Consider the following 19,913-nt stretch of genomic DNA (forward strand, 5'->3'; position numbering starts at 1 on the left):
CTGCTTCATTCTCAACTCGTATCTACATTCTGAGAGTTATCTAGGTGCGTACATCTAGTATTTTCCATCCTGACTTTCAGCTCGCCATCTTCATCTGAGCTGCACTTCTCCGACGACCGAGGCATCCGTTACCATCTTGAATCCAGTGGAAACTGGCGCTTCCATCATGCAGGGGGACAGGCACTGGGAACAGGCACATATTTCTTGCTTACTTCTGTATTATAAGTCCAGTTGTAAGCATTACATTGGTACTTGTGTTGGTGCATTGCGTTTACCTTGTTACCACCTGGTATTGCTTAAGCGAATGGTTATTGTTTATTTAACCTTGCTGCATTTCTGACACACACATTAAGCAGGGGATACTGGTTCAGATTCAGGACAGCTGTAATTGACAGATATCCATTATACCATGGCAAAAGGGCAATCAAGTAGGACCCTTTCCTATGGACAAACCTGCACAAACCACAAAAGTTAAATACCTGGCTTGTGCTAATGCTGCAAACACCTACCCTGTGGCAGAAAAGACCCATTATGTGCCACATGCTCTAAATGCTCTGCTGAGGAGGTTCTAAGGACCTCTAACCAGCGACAGTGAATCCCAACCAGCCTCTGCTCATTGGAATTATCAATCTCTCAGTGAAGGAGATATTTCTTATGATGATGGGGATGAACACTGAAGATGTGTCCAAACCATCTTCAGACGTGGTTGACTCCTTAATCACTGTGGTCATTCATGATTAGACCTTAAAAGCGCTCCTTCCAAACATGTATCAGCTCAGCACATGTTTAAGCGTCACAAGAAATCACCTTTTATATTTCCTTCTCATGCACAACTGGACAATCTCATCCAATCTGAATGGAAGAATCCAGAGAGCAGGTTTCAGGTCAATCGCTGTTTTCAATGTGTTTACCTTTTTGCAAGAATACCTGGGAAAATTATACAATTCCTCGTCAGTGAATACTGCTTTCCCAGTACCAGATGCTTCCTCATTCAAGGACTCGGAGGATAAAAAATGGAGGGATTCCTTAAAGCTGTAATCTGCGCCTCAGGTGTTGGCATTGGCTTGGGTTACCAGAGCCATGCAGACTTGGTTCCATCCCCTGTTAGATGGAATTAACACCGGAGTGCCAAGACAAGAACTGCTTAAACTGGCAGTACAGCTCAAATTACCTTTACAAAGCTTCTCTTGATGCTGCCCAGGCCATGAGTCACACCTCAGCACTGTGAGTGGCCGTTGCCCCTCAGCACTGTGAGTGGCCGTTGCCCCTCGCTTTGGTTGAAACTCTAGTCTGCGGATCTTTCATTCTAAAAAATCTCTAACTACTTTGCCCTTCAAAGGGAAACCTCTTTGCACCGGATTTGGACAAAATCATAAGTCAAGTGACTGGGCAAAAGTACTGTCGTGCCACAACCAAGATCACACCCATTCTTTAGTTTTGGTCTATACTTTAGTGGCAAAGGTACTACCCATGGTTACACTAAATCATATCCAATGGTTATCGCCTGGAGTTTCTTTCAAAACCTCCACCTTTTTTCTTTGTCTCAGATACCATGAGAACCTCAAAAACACACTGCTTTCTTAGCAGTGATTCAAAACCTGCTAGAGGAAAGGGTCATAGAAGACATGTTTTGCAGTTCTACACTATTCATTGTACCCAAAAAGGACTGCTCTGTTCACCCGATACTGGATCAGAAACAGTTCACCACATTCATCCGGGTGTCCTGTTTCAAAATGGAGTCTCTTTGATCAGACATCAGTAAGTCCATTAGAGTCCATCTTGTGCCGTTAAACATCAAGTACGCATACTTGCACATTCTAATCTTTCCACACCAACGGTTCCTCTGTTTCGAATTACAAAAACTGTCATTCCAGTTTACCGTCCTCCCGTTCATGCTTACCTCTGCCACAAGACTGTTTACCAAGGTGATGGCAGCAACTGCTGCCCCACTAAGGTCTCAGGGAGTTTCAATAACTCCATATTTGAACGACATGCTCCTCAAAGGCCCATCAACCACGGCAGCCAAATGCCAGCTGTCCATAGTTGAGGACTTCCTATCCAGCCTGGGATGGACAGTCAGCACAGCAAAATCACATCTGTCTCCCACGTCTAACTTTTCTCAGGATGGCCTTCCACACCGTTGCTCTGAGGGTTTATCTTCCTCCTGGCTATAGTCGATGGTGCACACGGTATCCTCCATAGACGTGATTTGAGAAAACTTGAATGGAACGTCTTGGCCCAATGGAATTGTGTCTCTCTGACCCAGCTAATCCAACTTCTCCCCCAGACCAGAACCTCCCTCTTGTAGTGGCTAACTCCCACCCATTTAGCAAGGGTAGAACCACACTGGCTCATACTGAAAACAAATGCCAGCCTTCAGCGATGAGGTTCTATCCTAGGAGACCTAACCATGCAGGGGACTTGATCCCAACTGGAAGCCCTTCTTCATATCAACAATCTGGAACTTCAGGCCGTCTGGATAGCACTCCTACATTGCAGGATTTTCTTCGAAGCACAGCAATCAAAGTGCAGTTGGACAACGCCACCATAGTGGCCTGCATAAACCATCAAGGGGGCACAAGGAGTCGGCAAGCATTGAACAAAGTCAGCCATATACTGCTCTGGGTGTAATCCAACATCTCTGCAATGCCTGTCATTTACATTCCCGGACTTCGAAACTGACCGGTCTACTAACTCAGTCAGCAAAAGTTGACCCAGGGGAATGGACCTTAAAACAGGAAATCTTCCTAGCCATTACCAGGTGCAGATTCTGAACTGTTACAATTTAGTTGATAAATTAGTTGATCCATTTCTCAGTACCATCTGTGGAATATCATACCATCCGCACGTTCCCATCTACATGCCTGCGTCCCCCTTATAGGATCCTCTGCCATCTTGAAACCTTAACTTAGTGCTCTCCACCCTTTGAGCCTGGCATCCATACCCTTTATGTGGCTTACCTGGAAGATGGTATTCCTACTCACCATTGCTTTGGCACACAGAGTCTCGGAAATTGGGACTCTTTCTTGGCAGCCTTACCTTGTGTTTCGTTTTGACCAGGCAGTGCTTCATACTACCTCGTCCTTTGTCCCCAACGTGGTCGGTTCCTTCCACTTAAATCAGGACATAACGATTCTGAACTTCTGTCCTAAACCACGTAAGGCCAAGGCGGTAGCTATTCATTACCTGGACCAAGTCCTTGCTCTTGAATTTTACCTTGGCAATGCAAAGGACATCAAATCTGCTCCAACGCTCTTTGTTCTTCCATTGCTGGATCAGGAGAGCAATTACGGGGAAAGTCTCCTCCACTGCATATCACTGCTCATTCTACTAGGGGAGTTGCCACTTTCTGGGCCTTCAGGAGCCACGCCTCCACAGAAAGTGTGTCAAGCTGTTACCTGGTCCTCCATCCATTCCTTTACTAAATTCTACCGATTTAAGGTTTTTGCGGCATCCAACCCACACTTTGGCAGGAAGGTGTTGCAGGCTGAGGTGGCTTAAAGGAAAACTATACCTTCAAACAATGTAGTTCTCTATAAAAAGATATTGCATGAAACAGCTCGTATGTAAAAACCTACTTCATGTAAATAAACCATTTTCATGATAATATACTTTTTTAGTAGTATGTGCCATTGGGTAATCATAAATAGAAAAATGCCATTTTAAAAAATAAGTTCTTCCCCCTGGGATCATATGATTCACAGTGCACACAAACATACCAAACAAACTATACTTTTTAGGTCACATTTCCAATTAACAGACAGATTTGTGTCTTTTGCTTCCACACTTCTTCCTGTTACAGATAGAGCTGTAGTATTTCTGGTCAGGTGATCTCTGAAGCAGCACACAGACCATCATAAAATGGGGAATCAAGACAAGAGATTTAAAAGGGGAATATTTACTCAAATATATATTCCAGTTTGATAAGATTCTTTAATATGCCACTTAATTTGATATAAACTGTTATCTGTTGCTCAAGTATTCATTTTGAGGGTATAGTTTTCCTTTAATGCCTATGCTTAGCTTCTACCCGCCTGTTAGTAATGGGACAGCTTTGGTATGTGCACATGGTCCGTGTCCCACAGACTCCTTTAGAGAAAAGAGGAATTTGTGATAATTCACCGTTAAATCCTTTTCCTCTTGGAAAGTCTGTGGGACACAGGGCTTCCCTCCTAGAAGAGGGCCTCTTTAGATTGAGATTTTTCTGCCATTTTCATTTTTATGTAGTTCTGTTACTGCTAGTTACTTCTCGTTGTTAGACAAAACGGAGTAGAGTAGAGCAGGAAGTGGTGAGAGCTATAGCAGCAGGGAGGAGATTCTTCTTCCTCTTCTCTAGTGTCCTGCCTCCTGTTGGTAGATGCTATAACCCGTGGTTCCTGTGTCCCATAGACATCCCAAGAGAAAACGATTTAACAGTGAGCATCACGAAATCCCTTTTTCATTTTTCCTATCCCACAACCGTCCCTAACCCACCCTCCCTTAGCTATCCACCCGCCCACATCCCACTTCCGGGTAGCTTTTATAGACCTGTGCAGACCTGACCCTCCGATGACGTCACAATAGGGGCGTGGTGAGCTGGCGCACAGCTATAAAGCCGGAACCTGGCATTTGAAGGTGGTGGGCAGAGAGAGCAGGAGAAGAGCTCAATCCGACACCCGCAAAGAGTGTGGCGTCGGCATGAATCCGCGGGTATCGGCCCGGCCCGCACATCACTACTGAGCAGCCAGACTGAAATATTACTCACAGGAACATAAATCTTTAAACTTTTTTTTTGGGAGAACTGTAAAAAATAAAAGATGGCAAGCATTGGAAAAAAGTCTTTGTTTATGGTGAACAATCTGAAAACAACTGAACTGAAAAAAATGTTTGGAAGGTGAACAACTGCCTTTGTTTGGCTTTGAGATAAGGAACAACGCATTAATCATAGGGTTTATCTGTGTGCTGGTAATTTGTTTCCCTAGCTACATTTGTGCAAACTGATTATAGTAGAATGGTTTCATTTTTTTTGACTAGTACAAGAAAAAAAATATAAAACAATTGGAAAAAGCTCTGCTCCTTTACTATGTTATAAACATTTTTCTCAGTAAATTTTAAGTGTCCATTCCTCCACTAAAAAAAGAGAAGCAGATCTGCTCAGTGCCCCTGCTCCATTGATTTTAATCTGATCAGCCTGCGGTCACACACAGGCTGAGGTCAGCCCAATTCCGTAGGCTGAAAACAGCCGCTGACAACAGCCTGTGTGTCCATAGCCTAAGGGTAAGATCACACTGGAAGATTCGGGTAGATTTAGTCGCCCGGCGACTAATCGCCTCTTCTTTTGGTCGACTAATCTCTCCGAACTGCTTCCCCCTGTCTTCCGCCTGCTAGAATGAAAAAACCGCCTGCAGCATGGCACTCGCAGTGCTTGGTTTTCTGAAGTCGCCTGAAGTTTCCTCGTGAGGCAACTTCGGACGACTCCGGAAAATGAAGCGCCACGAGTTCCATGCCGCTGGTGTTTTTTAATTCTAGCAGGCGGAAGACAAGGATTAGTGTTACTTTAATTTTGGGAGAACTGTGGCGTTCTGCAGGTGTTTTTTCATTCTAGCAGGTGGAACATAAGGGGAAGAGGTTCTGGGAGATTAGTTGCTCCAAAGAAGAGGCGATTAGTCGCCAGTCGACTAAATCTCCCCAAATCTCACAGTATGACCTTACCCTTAGGTTGAAGACAAACAAAGCTACTAGTAGCAGCTACTTGCCACGGCTACAAAATAGACAATAGTGACAATTGGCTTTGCTAAGAAACTACCCCCCATATGTAATAAAAGGCACTAAGTTTGCCCAGGAGCAGTTACCCAGAGCAACCAATAAGATGTTTGCTTTTAAAAAGGTGACCAGTAAATGCTACTTGCTGATTGGTTGTTATGGGTTACTGCTCCTGGGCAAACTTAGTGCCTTTTATTACATAACCCCAGTACATGTTTTAGCAGAGGCAATTCTCAGTATTGTCTATGGCAGGGTATTTTGTAGCCATAAAAAGGATCTTCTGTAGTAGCTCTTTGTGTCTTCACCCTTCTACTGTCAGAACTGCATTACTATTTAACTTACAGTAGTTGCTTAGGTGGTATTCTAAAATGGCCTAAGCCCAACATCATTAGATGGGAATCTCCGGTCATCGAGTATTTTGCTTTGTAAGAACTATAAGATAAAATAGTTTTATTTCACACAGAGCCAAACTGAAGTCAGCTCAACCATGGAGGAGCCCAAAGAGGAAGACTTAGAAGGGGAGAAAGAGGAAGAGCAGGAGAAGGTGAGTCACTTTTTTTTAACTCCAGTGTATTTGTATTCCCTGTAATAGTGTTCGTCATCAGTCATATTCTTCTCCTTTTTTAGAAGTCTCACAGACACAAGAAGAAGCATAAGAAGGAAAAAGAGCTAAAGGAGGATAAGAAAAGCAGAAAGAAAAAGCACCACCACCGTCATCACTCTCATGAAGAAGAACACTCAGAATCTGTACAAAATGGAACCCTGGAAGAAGAGGAGCCTTTACCAGTAAGAGAAGATATGGGAATGGATGTTATATGAACAAAGCAACCTTATTTTACAGAGTAGAGGCTGTGTTATGTTAATGATTAAATATTTAAGGGAAAAGAAGATGCTATATTATGAAACAGTGCTGTGTTTATTCAAATCAAAGATATGCTGACATGACTTTATTATGTTTTCAGTATGTGTTTTATTAGAAAACAACTTTCTGGTTGCCTTGGGTGTCACAATGTCACTAGTCAATTGGGTATATTTATCAAAGAGTGAAGTAAGAGATCACCACAGTCCACTAGAGTGAAATTCTGTCATTCTCCATTCATTTCTATAGCATTTTTAAAGGGATATTTGTTAAAGGGTGAACTTTAACTTTCATCCATTTAAAAAAAAAATCCCTTAGAAATTCATGGAGAGTAGCGGAATTACACACTAGTGGACTGTGGTGGTATCTGACTTCACTCTTTGATAAATATGTCCCAGTGTCCGAAAGTGTGTTTTATTAAGTTGGAAAATGCATGTTTTAGATTCAGAGAAAAGGGCATGCTTCTTTTTTTTTTTTTTTTTTTTTTTTTTTTTTTTCTTCTTCTTCTCTTCTGTGCTTTTGTATTAGCCGTGGGTAGCATATAGTTCTCGGGCAAATTACAGTATGACCTAATAGATGCAGAGTATTATAAAAACATAGTATGGGAGTGACTGTAGTTGTATCTAGTCATGGGTTAATGAAAATATTGTAAATTGGAGTGTAATTTTAATTTTTTGCTTCAATCTTTCTTTTAGCCAATGTCAAGTTATTCACTTCTAGCTGAAAGTCCGTACATCAAAATGGTAAGTGTCCTGCAGGATAACCAGTTTTTTTGGGAATGCTGGGGTTTATAGTTTAGAATTATCAACCAGCATATTTATAAACTGAAGTGCATAAAGCATCAAGTGTAATATTCAATCATTTGATGCCAGTGTTCATTAAAGTCTCTTTCTCATGTTCAGATGTGTGATATCCATGGGGATATGCAGAAGAGCCAAGTTACAGTGTCCATTATCCTGGAGAATCAGAGCCAGAAATTTTTGAAAAACATGGAACTCAATGTGCTTGACTCTCTCAACACCAAAATGCTAAGGCCAGATGGAGCATCCGTTCATGATGCCATACTTGTTCCCTTTCAACTTCCACCAGGCAGGTTTTCATCATATAAACACATTTTTTACCATAACACACAGCATCTTTCCACATAATGACAGTATCTTTAAAAGTTTCCTTGAACATCATCTGCATTTCTCTGCATTCCAGTGACCACAACTGTTGACAGAGGTGACTCAAATCCCTCCTATGCTGTGGTTTAGTTGATTTCCCTGCACTTCCATGCATTAGTCCATTGCCAGCTGTGTTGCTTAGGAAGAATTTGTAGCTGCTGCCCGAATGCCCAAAAATATGAAATGCTTTTGTTTGGGCTTAGAGCAGACCGCAGTAGTTTTCATACTTTTGGGCAGTGGAGCACAAAGCCAGAAATTTCTTCTAAGCGGCACAATGCCGTCTGCTCATCATAACGAATGGCTGTCAGGTCTGAGGAGGAAACAAGACAGTAGTGCAACATATTTGCAGCTAGTAAATTGGGGATATGTTTATTTTTGTGTGGAGAAGATACAAATAAATTGGATTGTGACTTTAGAACCCATCTAATGTTGGAGGCATTTACAATGTCTGTCAGGCACAGTCTGATCTACTGCACATTTTTTATTGAACTACCGAAAGTATTGTTTCAACCAGTGTTGTGCAACTGGAGTTGATAAGGCTAAATGAGGCAGTTCAAGCTATTTGTTCTTTCTCCTGCCTACATTTGGGCAGTATAGACTGCTTAATATTATATCAGTTTTTATTTAATATGGACCAAATCCCTAATCAGGTTGGTTTACACCAAAGCTATGTTTGTTTGTTTGTTTAATTGGGACTGGTTTTCCTGTTTTGTCACAGGGGTCTCTAATGAAGCCCAGTTTGTTTTTACTGTTGAAAGTATTGTACTGCCTCAGAAGCTGAAAGGAACGCTGTCCTACATAGTCAAGGTAGGTTAATGATTTCATGCTTGTCCGTGCATTGTATGCTAGTCAAGTCAAAACCAGTGTTGAAAAACTGCTCCAAATCTCTCGAAGAAAAGAATAAAAAATAAATAGTATATTTAATGCTAGCATTTCAATATAAAGAATTTAATCAAATACTGCAGTGCTAGACAACTTTGTCCATAATATTGTATTATAATATTAATATAATAAAATATTTTTTTTCTGGCAGGACGATGAAGGATCTGCCCATGAAAAAATAGACTTTAAACTACACTTCAGCTGCTCTTCTTACTTAATTTTGACACCTTGTTACAGGTAAGTTTGATATATATTTATCTGCCACATTTCTAAACACTTTTTATAGGGCTACTTGGCTTAAAGGAAAACTATACCCCCAAAATGAATACTTAAGCAACATATAGTTTATATCAAATTGAATGACATATTAAAGAATTTTACCAAACTGGAATATATATTTACATAAATATTGCCCTTTTACATCTCTTGCCTTGAACCACCATTTCGTGACTCTATTTGTGCTGCCTCAGAGATCACCTGACCAGAAATACTACAACACTAACTGTAACAGGAAGAAGTGAGGAAGCAAAAGGCAGAACTCTGTCTGTTAATTGGCTCATGTGACCTTACATGTGGTTTGTATGTGTGCACAGTGAATCGTACGATCTCAGGGGGCGGCCCTTATTTTTTAAAATGGCAATTTTCTATTTATGATTACCCAATGGCACATACTACTAAAAAAGTATATTATTATGATAATGGTTCATTTACATGAAGCAGGGTTTTACACATGAGCTGTTTTACTCAGTATCTTTTAATAGAGACCTACATTGTTTGGGGGTATAGTTTTCCTTTAATGGTGGTGGGTTTTTGTTTTTTAATTTCTGTTGTCTTCTTGCAGTTTCAGCCTTGCATGTGACTAGATAACTAAATCAATAACTCCAAAATAAAATAATTAATTGGGCACAAAATCCCTTGTTGTTTCAATGCTGAATATGTATGTAAAAATATTTTCTTGGAAGTAGACTTCCTGCTTATTACGGTAACATGATTATTATATGTGCTTTGTTTATATTTGCTTTTTGTTTTTATATATTGTCTTTATTTGGATTTTATTTTTTCCCAAAACTGCAGGATTCCAAATATCAGAACAGATATACATCATAACAGTGTTACAGATATAGTCTCAAAGTTTTCTGATTCATATAGGACTTTCAGTTCTGGTTTCTTAGCTTTTATGATGAATGTGCTGGTAGGCCAAGATCTGTTAGGAGAACAATGCGTATACGCAAAAAGGTAGCTGGTGCTACCACATTGAGGTAATAAGAATCCTGCATCACAAAATAAACAAAACCAAACAGAAAGAGAAAACACAAGAAATAATTAACACAATATTAAAGCACAGGCCATTTGTGCTCAAATAGTTGACTGAGTAGATACCTGTTGACTGTAATATAGTGGATCCTGGGAGGCAGATTTTGCTATGTTCCACCTGAGGAATAGCAAGTAAAAGGGTCTCTGCAGAGATCCAAATAAATCACAAAGTTTAAGCACATTTTGCTATGTGTGTGCCATCTGAATCTTCTTGGTTACTGCTGTATACACGGAACTGTTGAGCAGCAAAGTTCCCAGATGCACCACTGAAACGTGACCCACGGAGTCTGGATTTTATTAAAGTAGCAAGTAAAATGGGGTTGGTACCCCGAAGGCACTCTAGATTGTACCAGGTTGTGTGTCGGAATATGTTAAACTGTCATATGTCTGATGTCTGGGGGAAGATGTAGGATATAGGTCGGCCAGATATCAAACAATTGGTATGTTTGGGCTGATTTGGTGGGGGATGCCTCAAACCAGTCCATATGGAATATGTAATTTGTATCAATGGTGCAGTGGTGGAGAGCCATTCCTGTAGTATGGCTTTCCTGGTCGCTGTGGCTATTCTTTCTGCTAGAGCTTTATTATCTTTGTTTACTTGTTGTCCTCCTTTAATTTTGCTGAAGAGGTCCCGTTCAATGTTGGGTTTGAATTTTTGTTTTGTCAAAAGTTTGCTAGTAATCGTATATTTTTGACCATAAGGTTTGATAACTGGGCAGATACAGTAGATTAAGGAAGCCTCTGTATCCTGACATCTTGAGCGTGCAGAATTGTCCAGCTGGCCCATTTCAAATCTATGTACTGGGGGGTTGTTCTGCATAGTGAAAGGCTTCTATTAAGTGAAATGGTTTGGTATGGAGGAAGGGCAATTTGACGGTTGCTTCTGCAAGCGTCATAGAGGCAAGGTTTTTATTCAGTATGTCCCTGATGCACTGTAATACGCCCGTTTCCATTTTCTGAAGATATTGGTCATGTGACCACTGAGTCCTCATGGTAGGTATAGGGATACATTTTGGGTGGCCTTGTATCTGTGTCTGACGTTGCGCCATGCTCTATAGATATGAATAAATAAAGGGTTTGTTTTATAAGTAGTTATTAGTTCATGGGGAGGTAAATGAAGGAGGGAGTTGATGTGTGGTGTTCCCATAAGACTGTATTCGGTTTCTACATTACTGTATGTTTTTGTGTTATAAATCCAGTCTCTGATGTGGTGTAGAAGAGCGGCCTCATTATAATATTGCAGATTTGGAAAATGAATGCCTCCATTGACCTTTTGTTGTTTAAGTTTAAACATAGCAATCGGGGGTCTTTTTCCTGCTCATGTAAATTCCTGGATTATTTTATTGATAGTTTGTGGTCTTTGTGATTGAGGTAGTAATATAACATCTAAATTTTGTATAGCAATTTGGGAATGTTTAGCATTTTGATAAGGTATGCTCTATCCAGAAAGGTCAGGTTGGCAGTCTTCCATTTGGCTAGGTATTGTTGTTGGTCTAAGATGGTTTGGCTAATGTTTAGTTTGTATGTGTCAATGTAATGGTTTGTAAATTTGTCACCTAGGTATGTGATATGGCGTGTAGGTCTTTTGAAAGGAAAGCTGAACCTCCAATCTGATTCAAGGGTGTATTTGATTTTCATGGTTTCCGATATATTGTAATTGATTTTGTAACCATTGAAAGATGTAAATCTGTTGATGGTCTCGAGAATTGTTGGGATGTCTTGGCTGGGTTTGCCAATGAATTATAGGATATAGTCTGCGAATGCAATCATTTTGTGATTTGAGCGCCCCATTGTTAGCCCTTGGAATGATGAGGTGTCTGAGTAGTGGGTCAAGTGCCAGGTTGAAAAAGTGAGGAGATAGAGGGCAACCTTGTCTGGTGCCTTTTTGTATGGGGAACTGATCTGAGTTTGGGTATATACTGTGAAGAACGCAACTTGGGATAAACACAAGTTTCTAAAAGTTTTAGCAGCTGGTGACCAAAGGGTATGATATGTTCTGTCAAAAGCCTTTTCTGCGTCTAGATTGACTAGAATCCTGTGTTTGCTTTTTTTTATATTGTGGAGGTATATGGAGGCTAAGATTTGTCTTGTGGCTCTGACTGAGTAGTGTCCCTTTGTGAAGCCTAGTTGTAGGATAATATCCTAGGTAGGATTGTTTGTAGCCTGTCTACCATGATTTTGGATAGGATTTTGAGATCTTGATATCTTGATTTAACAGGGAAATGAGGCGGTAAGATTGTAAGAATTATTCTGGCCTCATTGTCCTCTGACCATAGTGAATTATTGTTAGTAAGAAGTACTGAAGTCCGTTCTGGTGTAAGAACGGACTTCAGTAATAGTATAAAGGCTTCAGTAATGTTCAGTGAGTTTGCAATTGATCCTTAGCATTCAGCTCAGATTCAAAAGCAACAGTTATGGCCCATGTGCCCCCTCCTCAAGTCTCTGATTGGTTACTGACTGGTAACCAATTAGTGGAAACCAAGAGAGCTGCAAAGCAGGAAGTAGTGTTCTGTTATGTTAGACATCCAGTCATCCAGCCTTTATACATTACATTTTTGGCTAACTAACTATATTAGAAACATTTTTTATTTTGCACAGCCTATCTATTTACCCAGTTTTTATTTTTACACTGAACAATTCCTTTAAGTTGTTTGCCTTTTGTGGTTTCTGGTATTCCCACTAGGCGAAGGTTGTTCCTCCTGCTCCTGTTCTCTAGATCATCCACTTTTTTCGGTGAGAATTGTAATATGCCGTTGCTATAGATTTTGTGCCTTTAAGTCGTCTTCCAGGACAGAGATCCTATCTTATGCTTTCGGGATACATTGTGATTGGCTCAAGGAGGCGTCCCCAACTTTTTTTTACCCTTAAGCCACATTCAAATGCAAAAAGAGTTGAGGAGCAACACAAGCATGAAAAAGTTCCAGTAGATGAGAAACAGGGCTGTGATTGGGTATTTGGTAGCCCCTATGTGGGCTGGCAGCCTACAGGAGGCTCTGATTGGCTGTACACCTGGTTTTTATACAACCAAAACTTGCCTAAAAATCAGGAATTCAAAAATAAGCATCTGCTTTGAGGCCACTGGGAGCAACATCCAAGGAGTTGGTGAGCAACATGTTGCTCGCAAGCTACTGGTTGGGGATCACTGGGCTAGAGGATTGTTGTAAAAGTTCATCCAGTGTTTCCTTAATGCTTTCCAATGTTTGATCTAGTAAAAGTACTAGGACCTGAACCAGTTCATTTGTAGGTACCATGTCTGTTGGGCCTGGAAGCCTAGCTCTCCGGAGATGCCAGAGTTGTTGTGGGGAGGTATCGGAGGCAGGAGGTTTGGTTTCTCTGCATAAAGGTAAAGGTAGCAATACATGGCATGACAGGATAAAAAAAAAAAAGATACATTGCCAGAAACTTCCAAATAAAATATATATTCAAAATGGAAAAGTAAATAAACGTAAAGGATTTGTTTTTATCAGCTGTAGTCTGTTTAAATAAATTTATCATGAAAGCTTGTCCATTTGGGTTCAGGAAGGAATTTTTATCCTCGTACGTTGCACTTGCAGCTGGGTCTTTTGCTCACATTACTTTTGCTTTAGCCTGATTGCTTTGGAACGTTTAAAGCTGACTGACATATGTTTCTTCCAATAAAAATGACTGACTTATTTCTTTACAATATACTACTACTATGTTACTATTATCATGATTGTCATTGTTAGAGCCATATATATATATATATATATATATATATATATATATATATATATATATATATATATATATATATATATATATATATATATATATATATATATATATATACACAAATGCAAGAGGTCCTCTGCACTCAACCCATTATCAATATATTTAAGACAGACATTTTGTGCATACTGCTACTGAAAAATGCCTTACCCTTTAAACAAAACAGGGATTGTTTGTCCATATATTGCAATATTTTTAAACTGGCCAACTACATCAAAGTCATCCCATATCTGGCCAGTCCTATGCTCAATTTTCATCTGATTCATTATTCATGCAATTGCTTAATTATACATTTTACAAAGGGACTAAGTTTTACCTGCAACTTACTAGCTGCTTTCAAAGTAAAACTCCCAAACTTGGCTGCCCTTTTATTAGACACCAGTGGGATCACCTGACTATAGCTGGGAAGGGTGGGAGCTACAACAAGGAGCTGGTCACTGCTCCTGTATAACTATAACAAACAAGGGAAAGTTGTGCTCACCACTAATTTTTCAAAACATTAGGCGGGGGTGCAATGAGGGTGTGACCACAAAATACATATAGACAAATACAAGAGTCCTCTGCATTCAACCCATTATCAATATATTTAAGACAGAGACATTTTGTACATACTGCTACTGAAAAATGCCTTACCCTTTAAACAAAACAGGGATTGATTGTCCATATATTGCAATATATTTAAGCTGGCCAACTACGTCAAAGTCATCCCATATCTGGCCAGTCCTATGCCTCATATATATGTCTGTGCTTCTTCTGGTATGTTTCTGAACTCATTAAAATTTTGTTTCTGTGACAAGTTGTTCTTTTCTTTAGTTACCTGTTTTTATCATATCATTATTCTTTAATACATAGACTGTGGCTAGATAACTTCCTCCTAAAGAGTTTTTTATTAACAATGTTTTTTTTTTCTTAGTGATGCATTTGCCAAGTTGCTAGAATCAGGTGACCTGAAAGTGAGCTCCCTCAAAGTGGATTGCACTCCACCATTCCACCATCTTCTAGCAAAAATTTGCTTTTTCCATCACTTTACAGGTAACAGTAGCCTTTATTTTAAAGGAGAACTAAACCCTAAAAATTAATGTGGCTATATTTTATATACTGAACTTATTGCACCAGCCTAAAGTTTCAGCTTGTCAATAGAAAATGAGGTTGGCCTGTAATAGTTGATGCTACAAGGCTGATCATTAAATGCTTGTGCTAATTGCACTGGTTTATGTACTGCCATGTATTAATTACTAATCAGCCTTATATTGTGACATTTCTATTCTATGTGTACTGTATATTGTGAGTCTGTCCCTAAGCTCAGTAAGTGACAGCAGCACAGAGCATGTGCAGTGAATCAGCAGAAAAACAGATGGGGAGCTACTGGGGCATCTTTGGAGACACAGATCTTCCCTGCTAAAGGGCTGTGATTTCCTTGCCTACTTATTTAGTTAAGCTTTAGTTCTCTTTCAAAATTGTTGTGATTGGTTCCCATTTGAATCTCGCTACACAATTTTTATGTCAAATATAGGCAGAAACCGTAATTATTCTCTCTTCATTTTATGTATTTTAAGTGGTAGAACGAGTTGACTCGTGTGCATCAATGTACAGTCGATCAATCCAGGATCATCATGTCTGTCTACTGGTAAAAAAGGTAAGCTCCCCTCACAGTAGGCAAATCCCTATGTTTTGTGAGCTATCCTGGAATGCAGTACTTTTGATTGTGTTTGTTTACAGGAAATGGAGCAAGAGGCAAAATGTAAATAATTGCCACCAAGATTTGAGTGTTTTGACGTTGACACCTTGACCAAATTTAGCTTGAGCTTCTCAATGACAAAGAAATAGTTGCATTTCACTTTGTATGTAGTATTGCGTGCTTTTGGCTGCACCACATACAGGAGGGGTAGGAAGTGGATTGCTTGTGCATCATTCACAATTTGCTAGCTGGGATGCTCCAAGGGATGCTAGTAGATAGAGTCCTGATTATGGCCGAACATAGCTTGCAGCCATCATTGTAAAAGGCACAAATACAAGTATGGGCCCGAAGGGGGCACAATTTAGTTCTCCAACATTCGAACTTCTTGATTCTTTAACCTAGTTTGGCAAATCAGCATAGGATCAGACTTTGCATTATACTGGTTAGTCACATGTTCTGTAGGCAATCTTAAAGCAACAGTAACACCAAAAAATAAAAGTTATGAACATATAATGTTGCGAGGCATTCTGAAGTGTTTACTTCAGAAACACTACTATAGTTTATATAAATAAACTTCTGTGTAGCCATGGGGGCAGCCATTCAAGCTGGAAAACAGAGAAAAAACAATGGATACACCGCAGATAACAGATAAACTCTGTAGTATATAATGGGATTCTTCAGACTTTATCACTTATCTTCTGCATCTCCCAAGCTTGAATGGCTGCCCCCATAGCTACATAGCAACTTGATTATATAAACTTATATAAACTATAGTTGTGTTATTATGCTATTATGGCTGCTCTTCCTATCTAGAAGAAAATACTCTGAGGATGAGGGCAAGTTAAAAGGGAACTACTGAAAAAATGAAAATTTAATACAATCAATTAAAAATGTGGTACCGTTTCTGAAATAATCAAGTTTATCTTCACTATCCCTCTCTCAGCATCTGTTTCTCTTCATTCTGTCTTCATGCAGCAGTTGGGTGTCAGATATTAATTGACAGTTAGATCCAATATATCTTATAGGGGGGCTCCTTTTGCCTAGAAGATGTATTAGAGCTCACTATATTAAAATCACCAGACATCATGTCTCTCTACATGCAGAATTTGTGCAAAAGGCAGTTATTTTGAACTGGAATCAGTTGAGGGAGCTCTAATACATCTGCTAGGAAAGGAAGCCCCCCCTATAAGATATATTAGATCTAACTGTCAATGAATATCTGACACCCAACTGCTGTATGAAGACAGAATGAAGAGAAATGGATGCTGGGAGAGGAATACTGAACATAAACTTGATTAATTCAGAAATGATGCAGAATATTTAATTGTATTTAGAAAGTTTTTTATTTCAGTATGATAAAGTAATGATAGTTTTTACCCCTTTAACATATTACATCAGTCCAAATTTATTGTGTCTTATTGTGAAAATTGGTTCGGAAGGATGCATACAGTATAGGGCTAAGAACATGGACAGATTAATGTAAATCATTTTTATTTCCCTTTTCTCTTAAATCTCCCAAAGGATGTCAGTTCGGTATCTATTGATGGGAAATGCAGTGACGCCTCTCTTCTCAGCAGCCTTCTCAGTGAAATCAAAGAAACACTTTCAAGATCTTGAGCTGGAATATGCCCTATTCATTTTAACTGTATCTGCTCCTCCTGGAATCACTCAAAACAGAAACTGAAAAGGCCCAGAACCTTCTCCCTTTCTCCTGTGTTTTCTTTGATCCAGGCGCATGTTTATGGTCTTAGCCTGTTTGCGGCTGCAGGTCGTTTTACTCTCTCACCTGAAAGCAAGGCTGTTTCACCATTTTCTTTTAAGTCTGTCATGTCAATTATTTTTTGTTTTGTTTGTTTGTTTTCTTTTTAAGATCATGTGAGGCAAAAGAGAAGCTATTTTAAAAGACCTTGTAAATGTATCCCTTTTAAAGTCACAGTGGCAAAAGCTACTTGAGTGAAAAAATTAGTATTGACTTTATCTGTCATCCAACCTGCAAAAATTTGCTACACTGTGCCCATTTTAGAAAACCATGGCCCAACAAATGTCTTTCTCAACTGTACCCCAAAGTGCATCCTAAAAACAAGGTACTGACATTGAACCTGCAGCACCTTTCATTGTTTTTTCTTCACTGGGAATATAGAGGTATTTTAGAATTTTTTTTCAAATCATAATGTAATGCTGCACATCTAGTTTAATCACCCCAGACATGCACTCTCTTTTTGTATTTGCATCATGTGGTGCATGAAATGCTGGTAGGGCGACAATAATTCTTTGATTTGTTTTATCCCTTTGTGCATTATGCGGCCTGCTCTGTTTTCCTTATGAAGACTAAACATTGTGCAGTATGTCTCCTTTAATTTAAGCAGTAACATTCCTGTACAGTAAGATTCGCTTTCTGTGGCCACAAAACTGGAATACCCAAACCTCAGTCTGTACCTCACTTTCAACCATTTCACTTAGTGTGTGTCTTACGTCATTTTTTGTTTTTTTGATTGCCCTGGGTTTTTTTTGTGTTCTTTTACATACCTACATGTAATCAGAAATACTCTACAGAGGAAGTCTGTTGTACTGTAAGGTCTGCAGTGGACTTTTGCTGTTATAGTGGCAGTCTTAAAATAAGATGTGCATGTCTACCTGCAAAGTTGGTTATTTATTAGAAGGTTGGCAACATGGAATAACTGTTGGTGCCTTATTGTAGCTGTGTAAGTTTTCCCAGATGGATTGAGTTTATCACAATATATTGTTAGAACAAATTTTTCAGGAACTATGACCCAGGGCCCTGAAAAGTCTCAGTAATTGCCACACTTTACCAGGGAAACCGGCAGAGAAAATATTATAATAATACCTATTTATTCCCCTTTGTAAATGAAAAGGCATGTGAATTTAAGCAATTGCAGTATGAATTGACACCTATGTGGGATTTATTTGAGCTTCCATGAATATCAAGGACGTAGAAGTCTTGAAAAACCCTGTCACGTAGAAGTCTTGAAAACCCTGTGTTCAGTGGATATTCAGTGATGTCACATTAGTCGGGGTAAAGCAACTTTAACAGTGTTTGTCTGATCTATACATTGTCCTTCTAAAATGCTAAACCACACTCCATGACCCAAATGCCTAAAGTGAACCACTATTATATTTAACAGTGTATTCCCCCACACACACTCAAACCGTGAGAGATGCTAGGAAGCAGTCTCATCTCTACTGCTGTGGAAGACCTTTTCGTAAAGGACAAGCTCTCCGTGTCTCATGGGCTGCATACAGTTCCATACATCAAAACATAAATGAGAGCTATGCATACTTGTCACCGTACAAGAGGAAAGTTCAACTTTTATAGCCTTCTACATATATTTCTACATGGTATCCTGTATGTTACGCCCAAGTCACACACATTTTACTGTTTCTGCTGTTGTGCTACATATAGAGCCAGCATTTGTTCTGTGTTCTGAGATTAATTTAACTTCAGATATCAATTACGCCCCACACCTCACAAGCCCCTCCCCTCATTTTCTTTAATTTGTTTCCATTCTTCATTTGTTGTTTTGTTCCTCCCACCTCTTGCCTGTCATAATGGCATGTAGAGTATCTGATATCCTAAGACCCTATGTGGTGAATCTAGAAGTTTTGAGTTTGTATGTGTAATAAAATTTGTTCTTGACATTCCTTTGGAAAGAGGACAGAAGGGTACCACAAACGCTGCTGTAATTGTTTCAAGATGATCCATAATAAAGTATCAAAATTATTCTGGTTTCTTCAACATTCGTTTTAACAACTGGATAATAGTTAAACGTACTGTAATTACAGCTCTAACACACACGTTGTCCATTACACACTGATCTCTAGTTTTCTTTATGGAAGTGTGGTGCTTTTATTACATAACACATAGTGGATATTGTAGATATTATAATTTAGATGATGTACTGCTCTTGGGTTCAACAACAAAAAAAATCTCTAATATAAAAAATAATCTGCTAATATTTCTGCAGAGTTGGTGAGACTAGAAAGTAGCACAAAACTATGAGTTTATTAATATTATTGTTTAACCCTGCATTTTTATAGCTTCCAGCTAAGCAGTCAGGGGAACAGCACTCTCTTTAAAACTTCCCACTTTTTCACTTTGTGGTCCCAATGGTCCAACAAGAGAACAACAACGACAAGGTGAGGCCACATTTATTTTGGCAGGTTTGTTATCTTGAGATTGTTAAATTAGTAATTAACATGCATATAGAGTTCTGAAGCACTGTTTTATGACTTAATTGTGCGTACCCTCCATAGGACCCAAAGAGGCACTCATTCTAATGCTTGTTCCTACTCTGAGGTGAGAATAATGTAGAGACTGTGCACTCTCCCACGTCCTGAGAGGTCAGTGCCTTGCTATTCATTGCCCACAGGCCACAGCAAGATGATTTCTGGGCATTTTACAAGTTTAACCCCCCCTGTTTTTTTGGGTTTTTTTAAGAGGAAAAGGGGTAACTACATATTGGGTATTCAGCTGGAACTGCTGGAGGCTGAAGAAGTTAAAAGA

At 39.4% G+C, this 19,913-nt stretch overlaps 1 protein-coding gene across 1 annotated transcript in view; it reads left to right on the plus strand.

Annotated features, from left to right (window-relative positions):
* ap3d1.S (adaptor related protein complex 3 subunit delta 1 S homeolog) overlaps nt 1–19,130 on the plus strand; it is an 80,413-nt gene extending 61,283 nt beyond the window's left edge. The window contains exons 25-33 of the mRNA XM_018243643.2: nt 6,206–6,286; nt 6,370–6,528; nt 7,297–7,344; nt 7,504–7,690; nt 8,486–8,574; nt 8,801–8,886; nt 14,627–14,745; nt 15,270–15,349; nt 16,913–19,130. Coding sequence (XP_018099132.1) covers nt 6,206–6,286; nt 6,370–6,528; nt 7,297–7,344; nt 7,504–7,690; nt 8,486–8,574; nt 8,801–8,886; nt 14,627–14,745; nt 15,270–15,349; nt 16,913–17,008 — 945 coding nt within the window. The 3' untranslated portion in view covers nt 17,009–19,130. The remainder of the gene's footprint in view (nt 1–6,205; nt 6,287–6,369; nt 6,529–7,296; nt 7,345–7,503; nt 7,691–8,485; nt 8,575–8,800; nt 8,887–14,626; nt 14,746–15,269; nt 15,350–16,912) is intronic.
* The last annotated feature ends 783 nt before the right edge of the window (nt 19,131–19,913 follow it).

Source organism: Xenopus laevis, chromosome 1S (genome assembly GCF_017654675.1).
Source record: "Xenopus laevis strain J_2021 chromosome 1S, Xenopus_laevis_v10.1, whole genome shotgun sequence".
NCBI classification, from domain to species: Eukaryota; Metazoa; Chordata; class Amphibia; order Anura; family Pipidae; genus Xenopus; species Xenopus laevis.